The 22545-nt window shown below is 39.0% G+C and overlaps 1 protein-coding gene and 1 non-coding gene across 11 annotated transcripts; one reads left to right on the top strand and one right to left on the bottom strand.

The window, feature by feature from the left end:
• Nucleotides 1-1658: 1658 nt before the first annotated feature.
• On the bottom strand, nt 1659-21357 carry LOC149924862 (uncharacterized). 10 transcript variants are annotated; one of them, XM_090160140.1, is made up of 7 exons: nt 20956-21357; nt 15391-16611; nt 15187-15300; nt 15052-15141; nt 13304-15006; nt 10632-11029; nt 1659-2014 (listed from the first exon to the last, which is right to left on the bottom strand). In XM_090160140.1, exons 2-7 carry the CDS (start codon nt 16595-16597, stop codon nt 1888-1890), a joined length of 3639 nt encoding a protein of 1212 aa, XP_090016266.1. In that variant the 5' UTR covers nt 16598-16611; nt 20956-21357; the 3' UTR covers nt 1659-1887. The 10 variants fall into 10 exon arrangements, with proteins under 10 accessions (XP_090016266.1, XP_090016270.1, XP_090016267.1 ...); XM_090160144.1 differs by having other exon boundaries at nt 15052-15096; nt 15436-16611; XM_090160141.1 differs by having other exon boundaries at nt 15187-15435; nt 15526-16611.
• TRNAA-AGC (transfer RNA alanine (anticodon AGC)) lies at nt 17287-17359 on the top strand. Its single transcript has one exon. It is a non-coding gene; the product is annotated as a tRNA-Ala (tRNA).
• Nucleotides 21358-22545: the final 1188 nt, after the last annotated feature.

Below are 22545 nucleotides of genomic sequence, written 5' to 3'. Positions count from 1 at the left end.
CATTTAACATCTTTAAGTAATTAACTCAAAATATTTTGAGCCTCAAAGCAAGTGTCGGCTCTACGCGAAGTAGCTCTTTTTTCAACAGATGTCGCTAGCGTCAAAATCAGAACAAGATGCTTAAGCTACATTTTGACAAAAAATTAGGGTCATAAAAGTACCCTTCGCGTTGATTGACTCGTTTCTAAATTGGACAATAACCCAAATTATAGTAATTTTAACAATATATTTTGTATGAGATATATAATTTAGATTAAAGCCAGGTATAAGTTGTCTAATTATAATACTCTAATGGTTCTCAGACGATGTTATTGTTTCGCTATTTTGAATTTTAGCTTCCTTTGCCATTTATAGATGGCACCACGCTCTCCAGTAAAGTCATTTTTTCGAAGAATCAGATAAATACATTGCCATCTTAAATAGCAAGGGCCTTATCATAATACAGGTGGCAATGATAGAGCAAATTCCAAATACATCCTACATCGATTTACCAAAGTCGACTAATTTCGCGGGGGTTTATATGTCGCCTTTATCGAAATTTTGAGAACCCGGATGCACGGTCAATTTGCACTTCTTATACACGGGAGTATATCTGTCAAGAATCTATTGTCCGTCATAAATCGCCGTGACGGGTAAACTAGAACGAACGATTTTGGGGTAACCCGCCTCCTCCCATTTAAAAGAGAAGATAATCAAAAGAAGATTAAACGAGGGCTGGTCAAGGGCTCCTCTTTCCGAGGGCGGAGCCCGAACCAATCACCCTATTCCTAAGAAATGACCATTAATCTAAGTTTGAAAATGCTTGATGAAATGAAACGGAGGTGGCAGCAAATTTTAGAAAAACAAAGTCAGGGAGGCAATTATTGATGGACCAAAGTAGATTGTACCCTATCCGCGCTTTTGATTCAACTGTCAGGTGGAGGGTCAAATTAAAGGGGAAACCCCGCGAAAAGTTTCAAGGATTTCAAGTGGGTTTTATAACGGAATCGAGAACAATGTTTTTCGGGTATCAGGGCGTCGCCTCATCGAAACCGAGAAATTTCGATTATCAAAAAAATTCGAATCGGTTTATTTTGTAAGTTTGGGAGTTTAGGGTGTTCTAATTTATTTAGTGTTTCTCTTTCACGTATTTACGGAACACTCCCTTAATCGGAATTAAATTTGGCAGATAATATCATAAGTTACGTAATAACAATAAGTATGACTATATCTATTGCAAAATAAAAATTTAGTTCGGCGTAGAATCGTTAAATAAATTATCATTAAAATAGTAAAAATAAGTATAACACTTTTTATTATGTTACTTATGATAACATCAATATGAAAATGATAACCAATTAAAATCTATATAATTTATCGCGCCAAAGAAGTTTACTTTCGCGGGCTTTTGAAGATGAAAGTCTCCTAACGATTTTAGCCCGCTCGCGACATCTTGCGTTTAAAGGTAGAACTACCAGATATTTTTTATATTTTGAATGAATTTACAATTAACTTTTATTTTTAACCTAGGTTAATGCGTGCTTTTATAGGCTGTGCCACTTAATGACATGAAAATATTTTACCAAACACACTAATAAAAGTCTTGTTTATATTTTCCCACAGATGTCGCTAGTCTCTTAACCAATATGCGACGTAAAGAAGGAAATCAGTAAAATTTGGTTTCTGTCTTTATTCTAAATAAAAATAAACCACAAAGTTTAACACACACTGAAATTGATTACACTTAAGGATAAAATCAAAGACGTCTTTGAGAGAAAAATCACGAAATAATAAATAGTAATAACACGGTAAAAAGTACGAAAATAAAACGATTTCGTATAAAATAATAAAAGGAATTTTATCACAAAATCAAATATAAATTCTTTGAAAGGGCGAATTAAAGACCAACTAATTCTGTAACGCACGTTTTAAAGCTGCTACAAGCTTTGGTAGAGTTTGAATTGCCCTTTGGTAAACCACGGGAGTTGGACGAGAAAATTTTATCATTTCAAAGATGACGCCCATATCAATGGACCTAAAAATAATGTAACAGATTTAAGTGCCAATAAAGATACAATATTTAGTTCAATATGCAAAATAAAATACTTCCTCTAAGCTAGGAGCAACAAACACAACACCCCACACAAGGAGAACGCAACCCGTCAAAAGTCGTGAATTTTCTTGTGTACGTTTTTCATTGGCTAGACGCTTTAGCGCCTGCTGCCGTCGGAAGGGGGAAATTAGGAAATTGTCTCCCCCCCCCCGTAAAACGTTCATCGTAAAGGCTCGTGACGCTCGTCCAATGAAATTCGTATACAACCCTTCGTTAGCGTGTTTAAAGGCTAGCTGCGTTATCCTTGTGTTTGTTGCTCCTAGCTCTAAGTAACAGTGAAAGCTTAAAATTGTTTCGCATAAGCGTGGGCTCCCAATGACCACACATTTTTGATAGACTTCACACTAACAAGGCCATGGCAACGAAAAATGTTTTTGACAACATAAAATGGAAAATTTTCCTGTTTTAGCCATATCGGTTCATTTTCACCCATTTGGTTCAAATTGATCAAAATGTGATCAATATTGATTTTTTTCGTCAATTTTTAACAATTGTTTTATAATTTTGGTATTCTAATTTTTTCAATGGGAAAATTTCCATTTTATGTTGTCAAAAACATTTTTCGTTGCCATGGCAAAACCGTTGCCCATTGAATAAATTCCCTTAGGATTTTTCAAATTACATGAAGGTCTACCAATCCCTCGAGTTGGAACGAAATCGGTGTGTAACACCTCGGGTCATCTCCTTTTAAGTCATCAAGCTTGAGAGTGCTAATAATAATAATAATAATTATCAGCTAGGCTAATACCCAAGGCACCCCTTAGGCCTAAGTCATCAAGCGACTTTTGAAGCCATTAATTCAGGTGGCCGGGTTACAATGCGTAGGAGGGTAGTGGCAAGCCCTGCATGCCACGAGATCGAGCCAACAGCTCGGCTATCCCATGGCAAAACCTTTTACCAACACGATCGTAATTTTGAGATGTGACTTTTTCAAAACCTAAGTTATAAGATTTTAACGTGGTTTTTAGGAAAATCATGATTAATTGAAGTTCAATGCGGACAATCTTTGTGTTGCTGTTCTCGATTTCCGGCGTAGTTTCGTAGAGAACCGGAAGCGTACACGTTCAATTTTGACAAAATGGCGCCGTTGTTATCGGTTAAATCATGGTTAAATGATGAGGTTTAGAAAATATTAAGACTTTTTTTGGTTCTTTGAAAGTTTAAGTAATGGTAATTAACCATTATGTTAAGAAAAAATAACCAGTAAAGTATGGCTTAGGTTTTTTTTATTAAATTCACTGGAATCCATTTCATTTCTAAACTTAAAAAGATAATGAACTAAGCTTAACCTAAGTTTCTCGCACGTACTGTCGCCTAAGCCCCGACTAAGCCTCTCGCTGAACAGAATTCTTGAGGCGCTTCAAAGCGGCTGGTGTATTTCAGTAAACCTTCCAATTTAGGCCACGCCTACCGTGTCAAAATATCTGGAGCAGTGAGTCCCCTTAGATTCTTGGTCCATACTGAGATCTTACAGCATCAAGAACGTTTAACAAAAGAACCGTATATATCGCTGTCTGGCAAGGGGAAAAAATTCACGTGGATGAATAAATTTAATCGAAAAATTGCAGAATTCCTTTCTGGTAGTTCTAAGGGCGAAATTCTTCTCCATTAAAGAGGTTTTCCCGGAAACAAACGGTCCTGGCAATTTATTTGAAATTTCCCAGAGAATAGACTGCTGGATTTCTCGCGCTTAATATTTATAAGACGGAAGTACTTTAGAAGGGACCCAAAAAAAGGGGCAATTTTAGCGGCGGAGTTCCTATATTTTACGAATTAATCTCAGAAGCTTGGACCGTATTTCTTTGGGTGTAATCTTTATAAATAGGCTCATTTATTTGAGAGCCATTTGAATGTAAAGAAATCTAGTGAATTTTCTCCAAGTCTGGATCTTCTGTCAATAATTGAGTTTTAATCCTCTTAATGAAGACACGAAAAAAGCTTATCGTTGCAACCTTTTCCATTAAGTGAATGTTTACAACGCGATGGAAGATTTATCTTTAAATATTTAATTAAAATTAACATCCCTTTCTAAATGTCGAAAGTTCAAGGTAATAATAATTTTATTAGTCAGGAAAAGAAAGTTTTTACTTATTGAGCCCTGATACACGAAATATACAAACAAAAGAAAACAATAAGACATACAATATATAGCAGATAGAAAATTATATATATATCCATTTTGTTTTGGGGTGACAGGAGCGGTGTTTGATCACGGACTATATAGTGAGTTGCAGGCTAAGAAAGACAAAATATATAGTACAGTTGGAGCAAGGATACCTCAGATCATTTCCGGCCAGTCGACCGCGCGTAATTTAAATTTGACCACTTTACGGTCAATTTCAAATTTCGTGAGTTTCATCGTTTTTTCGCGCCATCTAGGAACCGAAATTGGAATCTATTTTTTAATTTCATGTTGTCACGAATTTAATTACTGAATACAGCTAAAGAAGGTTCGATAATTGAAGCTCCAAATATTTTAAATAGCCCAAGAGGTTACTATAAAAAGCATGATAAAGGTTTATTGTTAACAAGTATAATTTTAAACGTCTATAGCTCATTAAGACAACGTTACCCCCAAGAAAGCGTGGTAACTATTTTAAAAGAAACTGCCGATTTAACTGGTAAGACGTAGAAATAAATTTACAAAAATAAATAATTCTACATACTATTTTAAATTTAAGAATGATAGGAATGCCTTATCTTTCAAATTTGCTCGCCACCACAATTATGAAATTAAAAAATAAAGATTCCAATTTCGGTCTCTAGATGGCGCTAAAAGACGACAAAAAGAGCAAAATTCGAATTTAACCGTAAAATGGCCAAATTCAAATTTCGCGCGGTGGAATGACCGGAAACGATCTGAGGCATCCTTGCGCCGATTGTACTATATATTTTGCCTTTCTTAGCCTGCAACTCACTATAGCTATGTTTGGCTAGTCCCTAGTTCGATCCTCGCTTGTACATTTGGCGGAAAGATACTACCACGAACTTACTATAAATCGGCGGCGAGAATTTTGAATTTGGCCTGTTTACGGTAGAATTTCTAAGTACAGCCGCACTAGTTGTGTAATTTTGGAAAATAACGCCTATAGAGTGCTAGCAGTTGATGCGTTTTTAAAAGTTAGTGACGTCACAGCCGTAGCTTCCGTAGTGGTTGTCATGAAAACTCGCGTTTTTTTCAATAGACGTTTAACATTGGTGACGTCGTAGGGTTTCAAGCTGCTTTCACTCTATGGCGTTATATTTCAACATAGATCATTATTAATAGGTGTTTCTATAAAATAAAATTAGAAGTATAAAATGTTTTTATCAGCGTCACGAGCGCCCGTTATCTAAGTGCTTTACTTGCGCGCGAGTTTTGCACGCGGGTTTCAAAATCCGAAACGTCTCGCGACTGCAGCGCGTGCTCTACCTTCAAGAGCTACAGCTAGGCGACGTAGACAAAACATTGTCACATGACCTCCCGTATTTTATAGAAGCACCTATTAATTAACATAGATAAGATTTAAAAACAGTTATAATAATTTATTAGTATCAATAAATACAGTTTGGTGAGTCCAGAGTAAATATAGAACGGGTAATGCCGAGATTACCACGTTGACGTACAAAACCTGCGATGTGATGATTGTTTAGGACCATAATACCAAATATATGATATAATGAAGCTCCAAAATAATAATATACATTTAATATTTATTGATCACTTTTAAATTTACGCCATAGACATTAAATTTTTAACACGCGTAGGAACGTTTAGGAATTCAACAGAAAATAGGCCAAATTCGAAATTCCCGACGCCGATTTACCGGAAATTCGTGCTAGTATATTTCCGCTAAATGTACTAGATACTTTGCCTTTCTTAACCTGCAACTGAGTATATTACCCTCTAAGTATTTATCGTTGACCTTTAAATTTGACCCACAAATGACCAGGACAGAAACGTTACAAGTTAGTCGCAACCACAAATTTAACTACATTATGAATCTGTTTATTTATTTACATATTTTTAGTTTTTAACGATCAAATCAATAAATCAATAATCAGCTAGGCTAATACCCAAGGCACCACCTTAGGCCTAAGTCATCATGCGACTTTTGAAGCCCTTAATTCAGGTGGCCGGGTTACCTACTTGCCACACAGCGTTCAAAGTCAAATACTTGGAAATAAAGGTATCATCCAACCCGGTACAAATATTTGGACTGCGCAACAGGTAAGAACCTCGAAGGGCCTAAAACCGCTATTGGGAAATATAGGAATTATAAAATTTACATTTAGGGGGACAAAAGGATTTCGGTAAAAGGATTTTAGACCTGTAATCCCCGTGGCTATCTCGACTACTTCATCGATTTGCGAAGTACGAGCCGTAGTAGGAACGTTTAAATATTATAAAAACGAAAAATGGCGGCCCAGTTTATTTCTAAAACTTCATAAACAAAATAAATGGCTGGAATTCTAATATAAAAGATTTTGCGAAATCTCTCCAGGAACGATAAAAAATTTAAAAATAGGTCCAAAATCCGATTCCCTTCGAAAGCGAAATTTTTACTATACACAGTCCTGAATTTCCGAAATGGTAGACAGGAAAGTGCGTTGGAATATTTTATATGTTATATTCTATTCACAGGTATATTTATATAAATATTATATATATATATATATACACATACATACACGGGGTGTTGACTAAAAAATGCTCCACTGCTAATAATTCAACAACCTACTTAAACTATAGGGATTTACAGTGGCGTAGCCAGAAATTCATCAAGGGGGGTCAAAGTATGTGAATGTTAAGAGGGGGTCGAGAAAGGGGGTGGAAATTTAATACAGTCAAAGGTAGGCCCTTGTCTACGCCACTAGGGATTTAATATTTTCAAACAGATCGCGTAGGAGAGCAAATTCAATGACCTTGAACCATGTCTTTAAAGTGAAGGCATACCCTTTTTAATTGGGAACCGAGGTTCTACGAATTATTGAATGACCTTTAAGACATGGTTCCAGGTCAACAAAACTTCTATAGCCAAATACCCCTTACCACGGTGAGTTTGTCGTGAAATTTTCAAATACTTTATAAATTAAAAGTTAAAATGTAAAAATTCTTATTGAAAAATAAAATTGATATCTTGAACATTTTTACTTAATGACCTTGGGGTTTTTATGTAATTTTCTTGGCTTCCTATTGGTCAATTTACATCGGAAAATGACCGAGACCTTTTTTCCGGAACAATTTCCGCATTTTTCCGAAAAAAATAAAAAAAGTTTTCATTCCATGATTAGTCTAATATATTGTTTGCAAATTTAAATAAAGCGGCATTTCCGCCTCATTTTTTCGAATCTAAAAGTAAAACTAAACCTCTAGACTGGTTTTAAAGGGAATATAACCTGCAAAGCAATCTTTATGGAAGACCCCTTCAATTTTTCAAATTACCCTGTACAGTTGCGCCAAATATTTCTAAAGCCAAAGGCAAGAGCGGCCAGAGCTGCAAACGTTGGTGTTCCACACCAAATACCCGAGGTTATATTCCCTTTAACTGATTAATAATGTAACACTATTAATGTTCTGTAGTATGTTTACTGGTATTAGACATTATATATCGATAAAAATTTAAAAACATTAAAAACCCTTAAAAAGTCATTTACTTTTCAATATTTTAGTTTTCCGCAATTGTTAGCAGTGGAGCATTTTTAAGACGACACCCTGTATATCCATCTGAATAATTCATTGACTAAAAATCCCTGTAAACATTCACGCCCGCTTGGTACGAAACAGCAGTTTCCGTTCAACAGTCCCACGAGCTCAAAACTCGAAAAATCTCGAGGGATGTAAGGGAATAATTGAATTTTTAATATTATAAAGTATAAGAGTAGTAACGTTCGGTCGGGTGAAAAGTCAATCGCGAGAAATGTTACTAATATTACACTTGTAGTTATTTGATAGAAGTTTCGAGATAGGGTTAAGCAAAATCCATATAATTAACAAACGCAGCCCTTTGTTTAATGACTTATTGAGACAAAGATTAATTCGCGAGGGAGACGGTGAAATTTAAAATTTTAATTAAGGGGTGGTCGTAGCCGAACGTAACGAAAACTTTCGTATCGATTAGCACTAAACGGACGTGGCGCTGTCGAAATTCCCAACCCGTCATAGCTCAAACGATTAAACTGAACTTTGTAAAAATGGCAGGCGAAGGGGACATTATTTGTATGCAAATTAAGGCGGCTTACGCGCCCAGCCTATCGCGTATTATCGGCAAGAGTAGCGAGTTCGGACCAGGAGGGGAAAAGAGTCTCAATTATCGTTAGTTCTTTTCCCCATCGGTGCTCCCGAAAATCTCCGAGTCTAAGCCTATTTTGGGGGTCTTCCACCGTTTAATATTTAATAAATCAAGAGAGGAGGGAACCAAGGCCCGTAGAACTCGACCGCGAAACGGAAAACGCATTATATGTTAAAATAGCGGTCCTTATAAAACCCGCTTTTAGTTTTCACGGACATTTCCGCCCCATATAAATCAGATTTGGAGGACCGCTAGGAAAGCTGGGTTTTATCTCGGTCCCTTTACTTCACCCGTACGTAACCTAACGTTTCGTTTCTAGTCGAAAAGGGAAGTAAAGTCTGTACTTGAACGAAATTTAGTCGGACTTTGTTATTCGTGTCGTAACCAGCGGAAACTAATTCGAGCTTAACGCGACAAATTTTGACAATATTTGTCCAAGCCGCGTATAAATAATTAGCGACTTGTAAAGTTTGAGTCTCACCGGCTCGTTTGCAGCGTTGTAGAAGAGGTTTTGAAGGGCTTTACCGTAAATATACGACCGTCCATTTAATATTTAGGCCAGAGATGGTTGTGTTATCCAGAAATGCCCCCCTTAGATGCGGGAATTGAAATCTCCCCGTGCAACGGAATATTCGAGATTTAAGTCCGCTGTTAAATCGACTCTAATTTGGGAGATTCCAGGGATATAGGTGGAGTTTGGCTCGCCCACAAAGCCTATCTTCGAAGTGTGAGGAAGAATTTTAATTACGAATTACAATTAAAAGGGCGACGATAGTCATTTCAAGCCAACCAGTAATGAGTGTAGGGAGCCGTTGCCTCGCGTGGCATGAAGGGCTTGCCACCACCCTCCTACGCATTGTAACCCGGCCACCATTAGAAAAGCCTTACAAATCGCTAGATGACTTAGGCCTAAGGTGGTTCCTTGGGTAGTAGTAAGTTGCAAATAGATTTTCGGAATATAAACTTCTTCATATTTTTATCGTTCATTTGATGATGGGATTTCCGAAAATGTAACTCACTTGATGAAATACCGTCGTTAAGTTTATTTAATATTAAAATTAAATTTACGTGCAGCGCCCCGCTGCGGCTTTTATTTAGAAAGATAATTTAATCGCGCCTAGTTTGTGACGTCATGGACTAAGGTTCTGTCTGAATTTTCTCCATCTGGTAGATTACATAGTCCCCACTATCCTACCAAGATGATTCTTGAAATATCCTCGCTAGATAATCTGGCGATGCCAATTTAGCGCGCGCTCTAAAGGATAAGCGTGAGCGCGTGTTTTTAAAGCACCCACGTACAAAATTCAGTAGTAGCATCCCATAACTCTAAAGGAGATTTGTCGGATTTGACCACGGAATCAGTAGCATCTACATTTTGTATCCAAGTCTAAACTCTATGTTGGGGATAGTGGCCAGTGAGAAATAACGTGTAGTCAATGACGTCAGTCACCACGCTAAAACTCTTAATTGTTTTGGCGTTCTGCTAATTATTTCTAATTAACTATGAACCAAACTTTATATTTGGGTACTTTAAGCTCTTCGTTTAATAACAAAACTAACAAGGAGACTACCCGAGGTGTAACAGTAACACAACGATTTTGTTCAAACTCGGGGGTTAAGTAGGCCTTAATGAATCATGAAAATTCCCAAAAGGAAAAGTTTCAACGGGCATTAGTTTTGCCATGGCAACCGAAAATGTTTTTTAAAACACAAATTTAAGGAAAATTCCTTACCGAAAAAAAACATGGGATTTTTAAAAATTCTAAGGGTGCCCCCTTATAAACTTTTCCAAAACATAAAAAATTTTAAAATGCAAAAACTAGAAAAAAAATTGACGAAAAATATATTAAATTGATCAAATTTTCCAAGGGGGCAGCCTTAAAAATTTAAAAAAATCCCATGTTTTTTCGGTAAGGAATTTTCCATTTAGTGTTGTCAAAAACATTTTCGGATGCCATGGCAAAACTAATGCCCGTTGAAACTTTTCCTTTTGGGAATTTTCATGATTCATTAAGGCCTACTTAACCCCCGAGTTTGAACAAAATTGGTGCGTTACACCTCGGGTAGTCTCCTTGTAAGTCGGTAACGAATAATTTGCAACTTACTCTTTTATCATAATCCGGAACTAGCAAACTCTAATTTAAATTAAATGGGCCTTTTTTCCGTAACAGTGCGCGTTATAAATTATGCAATAGAGCTTTTGTCTTTCGAATCAATCCAATTTCGAATCTATTTAAGCTCCAAAGCACGTAGCGTTCATAAATTACCTTATCTTTCTAGAGAGCGTCGTCGAAAGCCCAGAATCCTTTTCGGCGTGAATCAAGCGAGAAAGCCCCTGGCGGCCGCGGATGTCAGATGGCAGATGATCTATAGAGCGTTTCACCCTTATTTCCGACGTGGTCTTATTTTCCGAATCCTCGGATAACGAATGGTCAGAGACCTCCGATTGACCCCGCTCTTCGGACCCTCGCTCCGAGATGGTGTCGTTAGTCTTCGCCGTGACTTCCTCCCATCGGCGACTCATCCTCGATTCGTAACCCTGATGATCTACGTCCGCGTTGGAATACTCTGGTCCTTCGGAATTATCGAATCCGTCAGGTTGTTCGTTTTCAAAACCTGTTGGGCTCGACTCGGAGTCCGTATACTGCCATTCTCGCGGTTCATCCTGTATTGAATGACCAAATTAATTACATCAGAAAATTTGTAAGATCTCTTACGAACAGTGGCGGCGCCAGGAATTTTCGCGAGGGTAGGCAAACCAAATAAATGGGCCCACGACCCGGGACCCCCCTTTTCTCAACGAAATGCTTCAATAAAATGACGGCTGTGTGATATTAAGGGATTTTTCACGATTTTTGGGGCTGTGTGGGATAAAGGGATTTTTAACGATTTTTGGGGCTGTGTGGGATAAAGGGATTTTTCACGGTTTTTTGGGCTGTGTGGGATTAAGGGATTTTTCACGGTTTTTGGGCTGTGTGGGATAAAGGGATTTTTCACGGTTTTTTGGGCTGTGTGGGATAAAGGGATTTTTCACTGTTTTTTGGGCTGCGTGGGATAAAGGGATATTTCACGGGTTTTTTTGGGCTGTGTGGGATAAAGGGATTTTTAAGCGAAAATAATGGTTTTTGTGTGATTTTTTACCTTGAATTTTTGTTTTTGAAAAACCACTTATTTTTCTATGCTGATAGCCACCCCCTGGGCTAACCCTAGCCTAGTACACACAGTGATGCAGCTCATAAACATAGCTAGACACATCGAATACATTGCTAATTTGTGTAATTCTAAATCATCAAATATTAACTTTATGTGAATTAAATTGAATTAATAATTTTTTAATTTAATTTTCTTACCACGCTAGTCTACGAAACTAAAAAATACTGGGCATATTTTCCGCTGAGTTTTGGGAGGAGGCGTGGCTAAAAACGTATTTGGGGTTTGACTTAAAATTTTGTAACTAGGCTGTGGGATTTTCCTCAAGCATTGGCCACACTGGACACTTTACAATGGACCGATTCCCCCACCAAAAGTCGGATGCGTAAACAAATTTCAGCCCGCACTATTTTGATCGAGAAGGTAGACGAGTCAAACCATATGTAACAATCACTCGTAAGTATGCCTCTGTATAACATTTCCATAGAAACCTTTTCAATGAGACCTTGTTTCACACGGAACATACATTAACGGCCTAGGATTTCTTCTGCCAGTTTCCCTTTACGTTTTCTTCCCGCCGCGCAAATATCCTGGTGGTAGGCCAACCGCAGAACACTCAAATGTGCAGAAATTCTTATAATCCTTGCGCTATTGAAAAGGTTACCATGGAAACGAAATAACTTGATCGATAGTCACGAGCTTAACTGCTTAACTATATCATGGGCCAAATAATGATAAATCATTATTTGGCCCATGACTATATATTGTGAAAGTTAGAAACGCGCGGGGAGTTCTGCGCGTTTTCAACTAAAATCCGTTTCCTTTTTTAAAAAGTTTATAGGCGAAACTATAAAGTAAATTTGGTCTTAACCAACTTGTTAAAATGGGAAAACAAAATCACGTGACTACCTTTTCACAGCCAACTTCGATTCGGTAACTCGTGTTCATAGTTGGCCGTGTTTTAAATAATAATAATAAATAGACAATCGTAGAAAATTTAAACCACCATTAGCAAAATAAAATTAATAATAGTTCGTATTTCTTAGGATAGATGGCGTTGAAGATCTCCACAAAGTCACGTGACTACCATCATTTCAGCCCCCCTGGACTTTATAGTTTCGCCTATTGATGACGCTTTTTTCGTCACAGAGTTGGAAGTAACGTAATTTACTTCATATCCAGTGAACAGTTTCATACAACAGCATACTTAGCAGTAACTATGTTTCTTATGGACAAACTGATACCATTACCGGTATACCGTGATCGACCATGGGCCGTAAATTAAGAGGCCCGGGTTTCGATACCCTTCCACAGTGCCTTTTATTTCTACCCGCGTATCAATCAGCTCGAGAGACTCCGAGAGAGTCTTGCAAGGTCGTTTGTACCACGTGATCTTAAAATTTCAAAATTGCAAGCTAATGCGGTTGTTATTGTTACGTAATTTTTGCGCTTAATATTTTAGTAATTTTTAATTTTAGTTTTTTAATTCAATAAAAACTATCAACTGATAGTTAGTATATCATATTTAATCTATAAAAACGTGAAAAAATACCTTTTGGCGTATAAATGTACCTTGTGTTTATCTTTTTTCTTTTTTCGAACAGTATCGTCCACTCTTAGCGATACTTGTTTTTTCCAAAGAACCTTGGACGACTCCCTTAGTGTGATTGGTTTACGGGGGCTAAAAACCAGGCTTTTTACCGATCCTCTAAAATCTACTATCCACTTCTCTCGTAAGTGATATTGCAAACTTCTGTTTATAATAATGATAATAATAAGACTAACTTACCCAAGAATCCGGAAAGCTTTCTTGATTGGTCCACTGGACATTATCGTTCGTAGTTTGAGAATCATCCAAAAACTGTTGGTCTCTAAAGCCGGGATTATCTCCGTCGAAATTGTAGAAACGTTCCGGCGGAAGAGGTATATCTAGGGGAAAATTATCTTCTTCAGCTTCTTCTATTGGTTCATTGATGGCCCTATTTCCGCTATGCGCTTCCGCAAATTGTTCCGTATCTCGGGGAATGTCGTCCTTCTCACTTTGTACCTCTTGAATGGACGTTTCTTGATCTTCCTCAATGGGATACGCAAAATCGGAATTATCCTGATAAGCTTGTTGGTTTACTTCCGGTCTTTCAGGTTCAGGATAATTAAGTTGTTGCTCAATAGACTGTGACTCATATTCTTGATGGGTACTTTCATTTGGTCTTTGCACGAGAATTTTGCCTGATTCCTGTTGCTGTTCGACCCCTTCCAACTGGTGATTTCCATCAGACGAATAAGAGTACGGGTGACTGATGTTGACTTCAACGCCTACGGTTGATATGAACGGTGGGCTACTTTGAGAAGCTACTTGGTTGAAGTTATCTCGCGGTCGCCCCGTCAATGTCTGTGTATGTTGAGGATCTTCTTGTAGCTGGTGGTAATCTTCTGGTTGGACAATTTGAGGAGATACCTGGCTTAGGTTATCTGCTGGTCGCCCCGTCAATGTCTCTGTATGTTGAGGCTCTTCTTGTAGCTGGTGGTAATCTTCTGGTCGGACAATTTGAGGAGATACCTGGTTTAGGTTATCTCGTGGTCGCCCCGTCAATGTCGATGTATGTTGAGGCTCTTCTTGTAGCTGGTGGTATTCTTTTGGTCGGACAACTTGAGGGTTTACTTGATGGACGTTTCCTGGTAGTGTTGGCGTTTCCGCCTGTGAAACTGGTCTATATTCTAATTCTTGAACCGGTAAGAAAGTATTCGGAGGTTCGGGTTGAGGACGTTTATCTCCCTGAGCCGGTTGAAGACCAAATGCGTCTAGTGGCGATGTTTGAGGGCGAACTGCCTCCTTGGCCTGTTCAAACAATATCTTGGCATTTGGCGGTATTTTTGATCGCATTTTGATAGGAACTTGTTGAGGCCTCGAAAGATTTGACAGATGTTGAGGGCGACTCATTGGCGTCATCTGTGGACGTCTTGGAATGTATTTTCGCAATTGTTTCTTTTGCGAGTTAGCTTGGGGAACCGGGCGTTGTCTTTGAGGGCTACGCGCTGGAGCATGAGGGAGTCTTGTACTAGGTGTAAAAGACGAAGGCCCGCGGACATGACTTGATGAATTCTGGCCCTTAAAAATTTTTACCGGAGTCTGAGTACTTCTCGTTATAGAGGCAGGTTGTGAGATGGCTCTGGAGACTTGACTAGGCGTTTGTTGACCTTTTTGCCTTCGCGAAGAATACCCAAGTACTTGACTAGATGGCCGTTGAACTTGGGGTTTTTGAACGGTAGACTGACTAAGATTAGCCTTAAAAGAAAATGGTGACATAGGCCTTAGAACTTGACTATGAGGCTGTATTTCTGGTAACTTAGAGAAATGCGGTTTTTGTTCTTGCTTAGAGTAAGTTTGGGGCCTCTGTAAGTGTCTTGAGTAATACGATTGCGGTCTACGCTCGCGTTGCGACTCTTCAGGTGGCGAATACGATTGCGGTCTAGTTTGGCCTTGCGACACTTCAGGTGGCGAATAAGTTTGTGGTCTTGGTTGGCGTTGGGAACCTTCAGGTGGCGAATAAGATTGCGGTCTAGGTTCGCGTTGCGACTCTTCAGGTGGCGAATACGATTGCGGTCTAGTTTGGCCTTGCGACACTTCAGGTGGCGAATAAGTTTGTGGTCTTGGTTGGCGTTGCGAACCTTCAGGTGGCGAATAAGATTGCGGTCTAGGTTCACGTTGCCACACTTCCGGTGGCGAATAAGATTGCGGTCTAGGCTCGCGTTGCGACACTTCCGGTGGCGAATAAGATTGTGGTCTTGGTTGGCGTTGCGAACCTTCAGGTGGCGAATAAGATTGCGGTCTAGGTTCACGTTGCCACACTTCAGGTGGCGAATAAGATTGCGGTCTAGGTTCACGTTGCGACACTTCCGGTGGTGAATAAGATTGCGGTCTAGGTTCGCGTTGCAACATTTCCGGTGGCGAATAAGATTGTGGTCTAGGCTCGCGTTGAGACACTTCCGGTCGCGAATAGGATTGCGGTCTAGGCTCGCGTTGCGACACTTCCGGTCCCGAATAGGATTGCGGTCTAGGCTCGCGTTGCGACACTTCCGGTCGCGAATAGGATTGCGGTCTAGGCTCGCGTTGCGACACTTCCGGTCGCGAATAGGATTGCGGCCTAGGCTCGCGTTGCGACACTTCCGGTCGCGAATAGGATTGTGGCCTAGGCTCGCGTTGCGACACTTGCAAGTTTGAATTTCTTAAAGGCTGATAACTCTGAGGAATACCCGGTCTTTCTCCGAGTTTTATCTTAAATGGCTGAAATCGCGCGTAAACACGCGAAACGTTTTCCTCTTCCGGCAGTTCGAGATCACTCGGTAACAACAAATCCTTGTAATGTTCCGGGTTGTAATGATGGGGAGGGGGTATCTTTGGAAATTTAGGTAGTTTCGGATTTTTCTGTGGAAGTCTCTGTCCTGGCGGGCGATTAGGCCGAGGTCGTGATGCCGGTGTCTGGTTGGGCTGAGGTAATTGCGGCCTCTCTTCTAACTTGAAATACTGACCAGGATTGCGCGTAGGGACTTTAGTTGGTCGTGTCGGTGTTTTAACATTAACAGGCTGTTTAAACTGATATTGATAATGGTGTTCGTATTTCGCGGGTTGAGGCGGTTGAGGAATAGTTGTTACTACTGGGGCTTTGGGAACTTTGAGTTCGATGGGTGGGTATTGGTGATATTGTTGGGGATAGTAAGGTAGCATTTGTTTTCCGGCAGGGGGTGAGTAGGGCATACCACCGGATAATCCGGAGAAGGAGCTCCACATTGAACCGTAGTCGGGCTCTTCATCAATGTCGATTCGCCGATTTTTGTTATGCAAAGTAGCGATGATCAAAATAAGAATGACCAAAGAAGCCACCTTAAGGCCAATAAAGGCGATTTTCTGAGCGATAGAAGTCAGGGGCAACGTTAAGAAGGCCGGCAAGGCGGGAATCCTCAACCCAAATTGTCGGTCCTCTTCATCACGTTTTTCGAATTTGGTTTCCGCGGAAGCGGCCTCTTCAAAAAGACGAATTAACAGAAATATCGTCATGAAAATGAACAGAAACCGAGATGGCCTCATTATGGCATTTACATCTGGAATATTGAAATGGTAAAAATATTAACACAACATTATGTAGAGTTCATCCATAACCTACAATTATCCGAAAATATAAATTATTTTTTGCATGCTAAATCGTTGTTTATCCATGGATAATATCCACAAATAATAATAATTATGGTTTCAAAAGTCGCTTGATGACTTAGGCCTAAGGTATTAGCCTAGCTTATTATTATTTTTTTTTAAAACATTTAACCGAAATATTAACGATTAATCGAAATTTTGTCAGTTAATTTATCTGTTACGCAGAGCTCTAACATTATCTAGCTATAACCGTGAAAGGAAAAATTCTAAGATTATTCAGTGCTCAAGAAAAAATTGTTTATTTAAAAGCGCGCGAGGAGGGTCACCAATGAGAAAGCATCCGAAAATATTATTAAATTTAAATATTTTCAAATAAACATTTTCTAGCTTTGAATTCCCCCCCCCCCCCATCAAATTATAAGTAGCTTTACACGACGGATTCAAACGAGGATAAAAAGTAGTAGAAGTTGAACGTGGGCTCGTGCTTAAAACAAGGAAACCAGTTTTTTCGCGCCGACTCTTAACTTGTTAAGAGCGCAGTTTTGGGTTGTGGTCGCCCTATATTTCGATTGACAGTTAAGGACTTAAAATGTAGCTGATAAATTTTGTATCAATTAGTATCCATCGGGGGCGTAGCTCAGATGGGAGAGCGCTCGCTTAGCATGCGAGAGGTACCGGGATCGATACCCGGCGCCTCCACGATTAATTTTAAATAAAAAAAGAACCGGGGCGATACCTGGGTACGGCCAACTTCGATTTTTAGCGTGATCGAAGCTGGTCGTACCTAGAAAACTATTGGAAATTGTTATGGTGTTTTCCTGCGGGCAAAATTTATAATAAATTCACACACCCTTTATTACGAAATAGAAGCAAGGCGCACCCTGGCAAGTGGAAAAAAAAGAGGCAGGGCGCGCCCTGGAAAAATGGAAAAACTAAGGCGGGGCGGCGCCCTGCCTTAGAAAAAACCACCCTGGCCCGACTACACCACTGATTTTTGATCGAGAGTGAAACAGGGTGATGACGACCATTTCACAGATATTCAAGCTACCGTTTGACCCATTGACGTCAAAGATCTGGTGTCAACCAATATTTTTTCATCTCCAATTTCACGATGGCAATATTGATTTAAAATATTAAAATTAAAATTGATTTACAACACGACCTAATAACAATAATAATTATAATAATAATCAGCCAAGGCACCACCTTAGGCCTAAATCATCGAGCTACTTTTAAAGCCATTAGTTCAGGTGGCCGGGTTACAACGCGTAGGAGGGTGATGGCTTGGAGGAGACAAGGGGTTCCTGGAGGGGAAAATATAATACCAAGAGCATAAGCGATAGGTACCCGAGCGCGGGACAGGGGGAAGGCAAGGGAAGGTAATTTTTGGTCGTCTGCACATTTGGTAGACGTTTTTAGATCACACAAGGCTAAGGAATGCCCAACGGTCTATTACGCGTTAGTTTAAATATTCATTATTATGGGAAACTACTGTTGTTATATAGATTGTAGAAGTGATTCAAGAATTCACAAGAATATAACTTTTTATCCAATACCTAAACCCGGAAAGAGAAATGCTAAGTTAGAACTCATCCAAAAATGGATTTCTAGTATTAACCGAAACTCCATTACTGCATCAAATTAAAAAAAAACATCATTATGTTTTCAATTTGCAAAAAAAAATAATAATATAGTTCCAAATTCCCCTCAATTGTGGCAGCATTTAACGAGAGTCCGACCAAAAAAAACGTCCCGAGCTATGGTTTTCATATTTTCCCTTCCTTCATGCCACGCGAGCTAACAGCTCCCTACACTCACTATTACCGTTAACCTCTACAAGCTTTTATGGACTTACATTTAAGTCACCCAAAAAAACAAATTAAGATTGCCTAAAACAAAGCAATGGAATTAAAAAACAATGAAAGTAACCAAACAAATATTTACGATGACCATAAAAAGAAATAAACCTACCAAAAATTGAAATGTCAAATTTAATTTAGAAAGTTGCAGCGTACGCTTTAAGATGTCTCAAACTATTCGCTTTGTTTCTGCCTCATCGAGCGATAGTGATTGCGCTAATACTGACGAACCGCCTCCAAAAAGAAGGAGAGGTATAGTCAGTTGCAGGCTAAGAAAGACAAAATATATAGTACAGTCGGCTCAAGGATACCTCAGACCATTTCCGGCCAGTCGACCGCGCGAAACTTGAATTTGACCACTTTACGGTCAATTTCAAATTTCGTGATTTTCCTTGTCTTTTCGCGCCATCTACGAACCGAAATTGGAATCAATTATTAATATCATGTTGTCATGAGTTTAATTACTGAATACGATCTGAGGTTTCCTTGCGCCGATTGTACTATATATTTTGTCTTTCTTAGCCTGCAACTCACTATAGTAACAGTTACATTCGGTAATAAATCTGAAGCGCTTTCATTCGTGAAAACGGAAAATCAGTGGCGTTATAGGTTACAGTATGATACGGAATACGGCGTTAAAATACTATTTGACTGCAAGCAATCAAGATTGTGCATAACGTAGCTGTAGCATACGTGCACAAATTCTTGGACGTGCCAATTGAGGCAAAAAATATACCTATTGGACAAAAACGGAAGAGGGGTAAACCAGCCAATGCAACTATAGAACTTTTAATACAATGAAATAAAATTTTTGCTTTTATTTTATATTTGGTAAACTTCATTTCTTTTTTTTTGGTCACTTATCATTTCTTTGGGAGTACTAATGGTTTTTCAAATTCATTGTGGTTTTTTGGGCATCCTAAGTCGTTTTTATGGAAGGGGAAACCGAAGAAGTCGGGGGGGGACACACCTTAAACCAGTGGGGAGAGAGCTTGCAAACTCAACGCAGAAGGAGTTGTCTCGAGTTTTCACCCAGTGCCACAAGTTGGAATCGAACCCGACTCCTCTTGCTACGAGGCGAAAGTGCGAACCACTCCGCCACCGCACCTTTTTGAAGCCAAAGGCAAGAGCGGCCAGAGCTGCAAACGTTGTTGTTCCTCAACAAATACCCAAGGCAAGAATGTATTTATTTATACTCAGGGAGAATGAATATGTTGAGACTATCGACGGACACGTTGAGGCCCTAACCCCGTCACGCTAAGGGGGGGGGGGAAGGCGGTCTTATTTTTTCCCTTTAATATTGAAATTAAAATTGATTTACAACACGACCTTTATCTCCGTTGCCGATACGAATTGGACCTTGAAATGTAAAGTAATTTATGCCTCTTTAAAAATTTTTTTTTAAAACTAGAGCCCAACAAGGAAAATATGAGTCTCTAAATATTAAATATTTTTACATATTTTGAACCCCTCAAAATATCCGATTTTATCAGGAATAGAAATGGATTTCCAATGAGACCGAGAATTGAAAAAGAACTGCTTAAAGTGCAACGCAAGTGGTCATGCAGGGGGAGGAACTATGTTTTCTTCAACAAGCCGTAAGTAGGTTTTCCAAGGATGATTTTATATAGCGCGAAAGGCTTATTCTCCTTGGTGTAGCCACGTGGCGCAATTTCGCTCTCATTCGCGAATTTTTCGATTTTTCGCTGAGTTAGCTCGCAATCAACGAACCCACGAATTTAGGCCTAGCTTAATTTATTTATTATGGAGAAAAGAACTGGGTTAGTTTCCGAGAGTTGGACTTTGATATTTTCGATTTAACAATGTTTTGGAATAAAATTATTTGTGAATTGAATATTTTTAATAATGGAAGTTGAAACATTAGGCCTTGGACGCGGACACGCGGTAAATCTCTGCCGCTAGCCTCACATTGGATTAAGAAAATTCAACACCACACACACTCCTATATCCCGTCTCCCTTAACAATTTCCCTATCATTATACCCCAACATACACTAAAGATTTATCTTTTTTTATTACATTTTTTTTTGTAGAAGTTTAGGATCCGATTTGTCGGTAAGCACGGAGACTTCACTTTCCTCGGCCATTTTCGCGACTAAAGAATGCATGGATTTTGCGTAAAAACCGCGAGAGGCGCATTTATACAAAATAAATTCGGCAAATATGGTTCTGCTTTTTTTACAGAGGGAAAGGCTATGGCAGATAGCGCATGCGCAGTCGTTCTTTTTATCTATAAGATAATTTACCCCCCTGCATGGTCACTTGCGTTGCCCTTTAATATTATAGCTCGAAAAGTCAGGGAGTTCTGAGAGTATACGCCCGTATGTACTTTGGGCCGGAAATCAAAGGGAAAACTCATTTTTAATCGAATTGAAAAATGAGCGAGTAATGGATTGCAAGAGGTTGGGAAACTTACTCGCTAAAATCGTCGGCAAAGTGCAATAAATCTGCTCGTTCGATAGACACGCGGCCAGTGGCTGATGGCTCGACCTGCCCCAAAAAGGAGTCCAGGATGACTCGGGCTTATTTTCCTTTTGCCTCTGGCGAGGGTCAAGACGTCCGAAATGATATACGACGGAACACGACACGGATCGAAGAGGTTGGTTCACCGCGAAAAAACCCTCACCTATCTAATTAATCCCACAAACTATGCCGATAAATCAAGTAAATTAATGGTAACAGCTACACTTTGAAACTTAAGCGATAAAAACACACGAAAAAAAGGGTGAATTGAAAACCTGTTTAAAATAAACGTTACGAAAACAAGGATTGATTGAAATGAAACGTCTTGTCGTGAAAAGTAATAATGACTGAGGTGACAATTTTGGCACACTGACAACATTCACTTTTCCACCGCAATAACAAGTTGAAAGCTTTTTACAAATGTCTCGTGAAAAATAGGTCTACTTCAAATTTTTAATATGAAAAAAAAAAACTAAAGATAATAAAAAATGTTTCAGAAGTCTAGGAAAATGTTTTTTTTGGGAGTTTCTACAGCTGTTACTTTGGAATTTTTTTATTTAAACGTTATTAAATACCCCTACGTACTGTTACTATTAGAAGCCTTAGATTAAGCCTTATCAAAATTAGAGGTTGCACTTCTACATGTTCTATAATTTGTCAGTAAATTATCACATTTAGGTACATTTAAAGCTAAAAAATAAGCTGATAAGGTCACGCTACTTGGCAGTAAAATTAAGAAAAAACTTATAATCCTCGCAGAGTTCCGAGGTGGAGAATTCCAGGTGGACAATCATGTGAAAAATAGTGGAAATTTACAACCTGGACAAAAGTAAATTTAGTGGCCAATCACAGAAAATTATAAAATAATAATAAACAAATATTTCATATTTGGGCTATTTAAGGCATAGGCAAGATCAGATTCTGATTAACATTAGTCTGTTAATTGTTTTGGAATAATTATTTCAAACATTGCAAGTTCAGTGTAAACTTAGACATTTATACAATTTAAATAATTAAAAAATTTAATCCCAATTACTTTTTTAAGCTTTGAAATGCAATTTTTCTTTATTAGCCACTATTTGTCACTGGCCTGGACTTTTCTCCAAAAAGGTGGCTTTTTAGGAACACTGCATCCTCGTAGTAACGAGCAAGTACTATTTTAATTGGCCGAAACGAACGGAAAAGGAACGGTCGACACCTTGGCGTGCAAATGAATTAATGAATAGGCACTTCAATTAGCCGCCGAGTTGGGGTATAATTAGATTAAGGACAGCCAGAAAAGGATCGAGGTAGAGAGTAAGCGCCTAAAATCTGGGGCGAAATCTTCCCGCGGGGGTTCGGCCCCAAACCCTAATTTGCACGCTTGGACAGTTCATCTCATCTTGATTAGCAACCGACTTTAGTTAGCCAAAGAAAACATTGAGAGGGTGAAGATATTGAATCCGTATATTCCAGGATGACCGGATAATACGCGACCCGTTTCCGCTCGAGTTAATCGCGAGTTCCCGAGCCAACCGAAGCTAATATTGCTAAAATCTCTTCC

Source organism: Leiobunum rupestre, chromosome 10, assembly GCF_980474605.1.
Source record: "Leiobunum rupestre chromosome 10, qqLeiRupe1.1.hap1, whole genome shotgun sequence".
Lineage (NCBI taxonomy): Eukaryota > Metazoa > Arthropoda > Arachnida > Opiliones > Sclerosomatidae > Leiobunum > Leiobunum rupestre.
Note: the sequence above shows the minus strand (reverse complement) of the source record. Positions and strands in the feature narration are given on the sequence as shown.

Coding starts and splice junctions, on each gene's coding strand:
- LOC149924862 (XM_090160137.1), bottom strand. CDS start 16,597: ATGAGGCCATCTCGGTTTCTGTTCATTTTCATGACGATATTTCTGTTA. Junction 15,007..15,051: donor ACCGCAATCTTATTCGCCAC/CTGAAGGTTCCC, acceptor CTTATTCGCCAC/CTGAAGTGTCGCAAGGCCAA. Junction 2,015..10,631: donor ACGCTCTCTAGAAAGATAAG/GTAATTTATGAA, acceptor CATTATTTTTAG/GTCCATTGATATGGGCGTCA.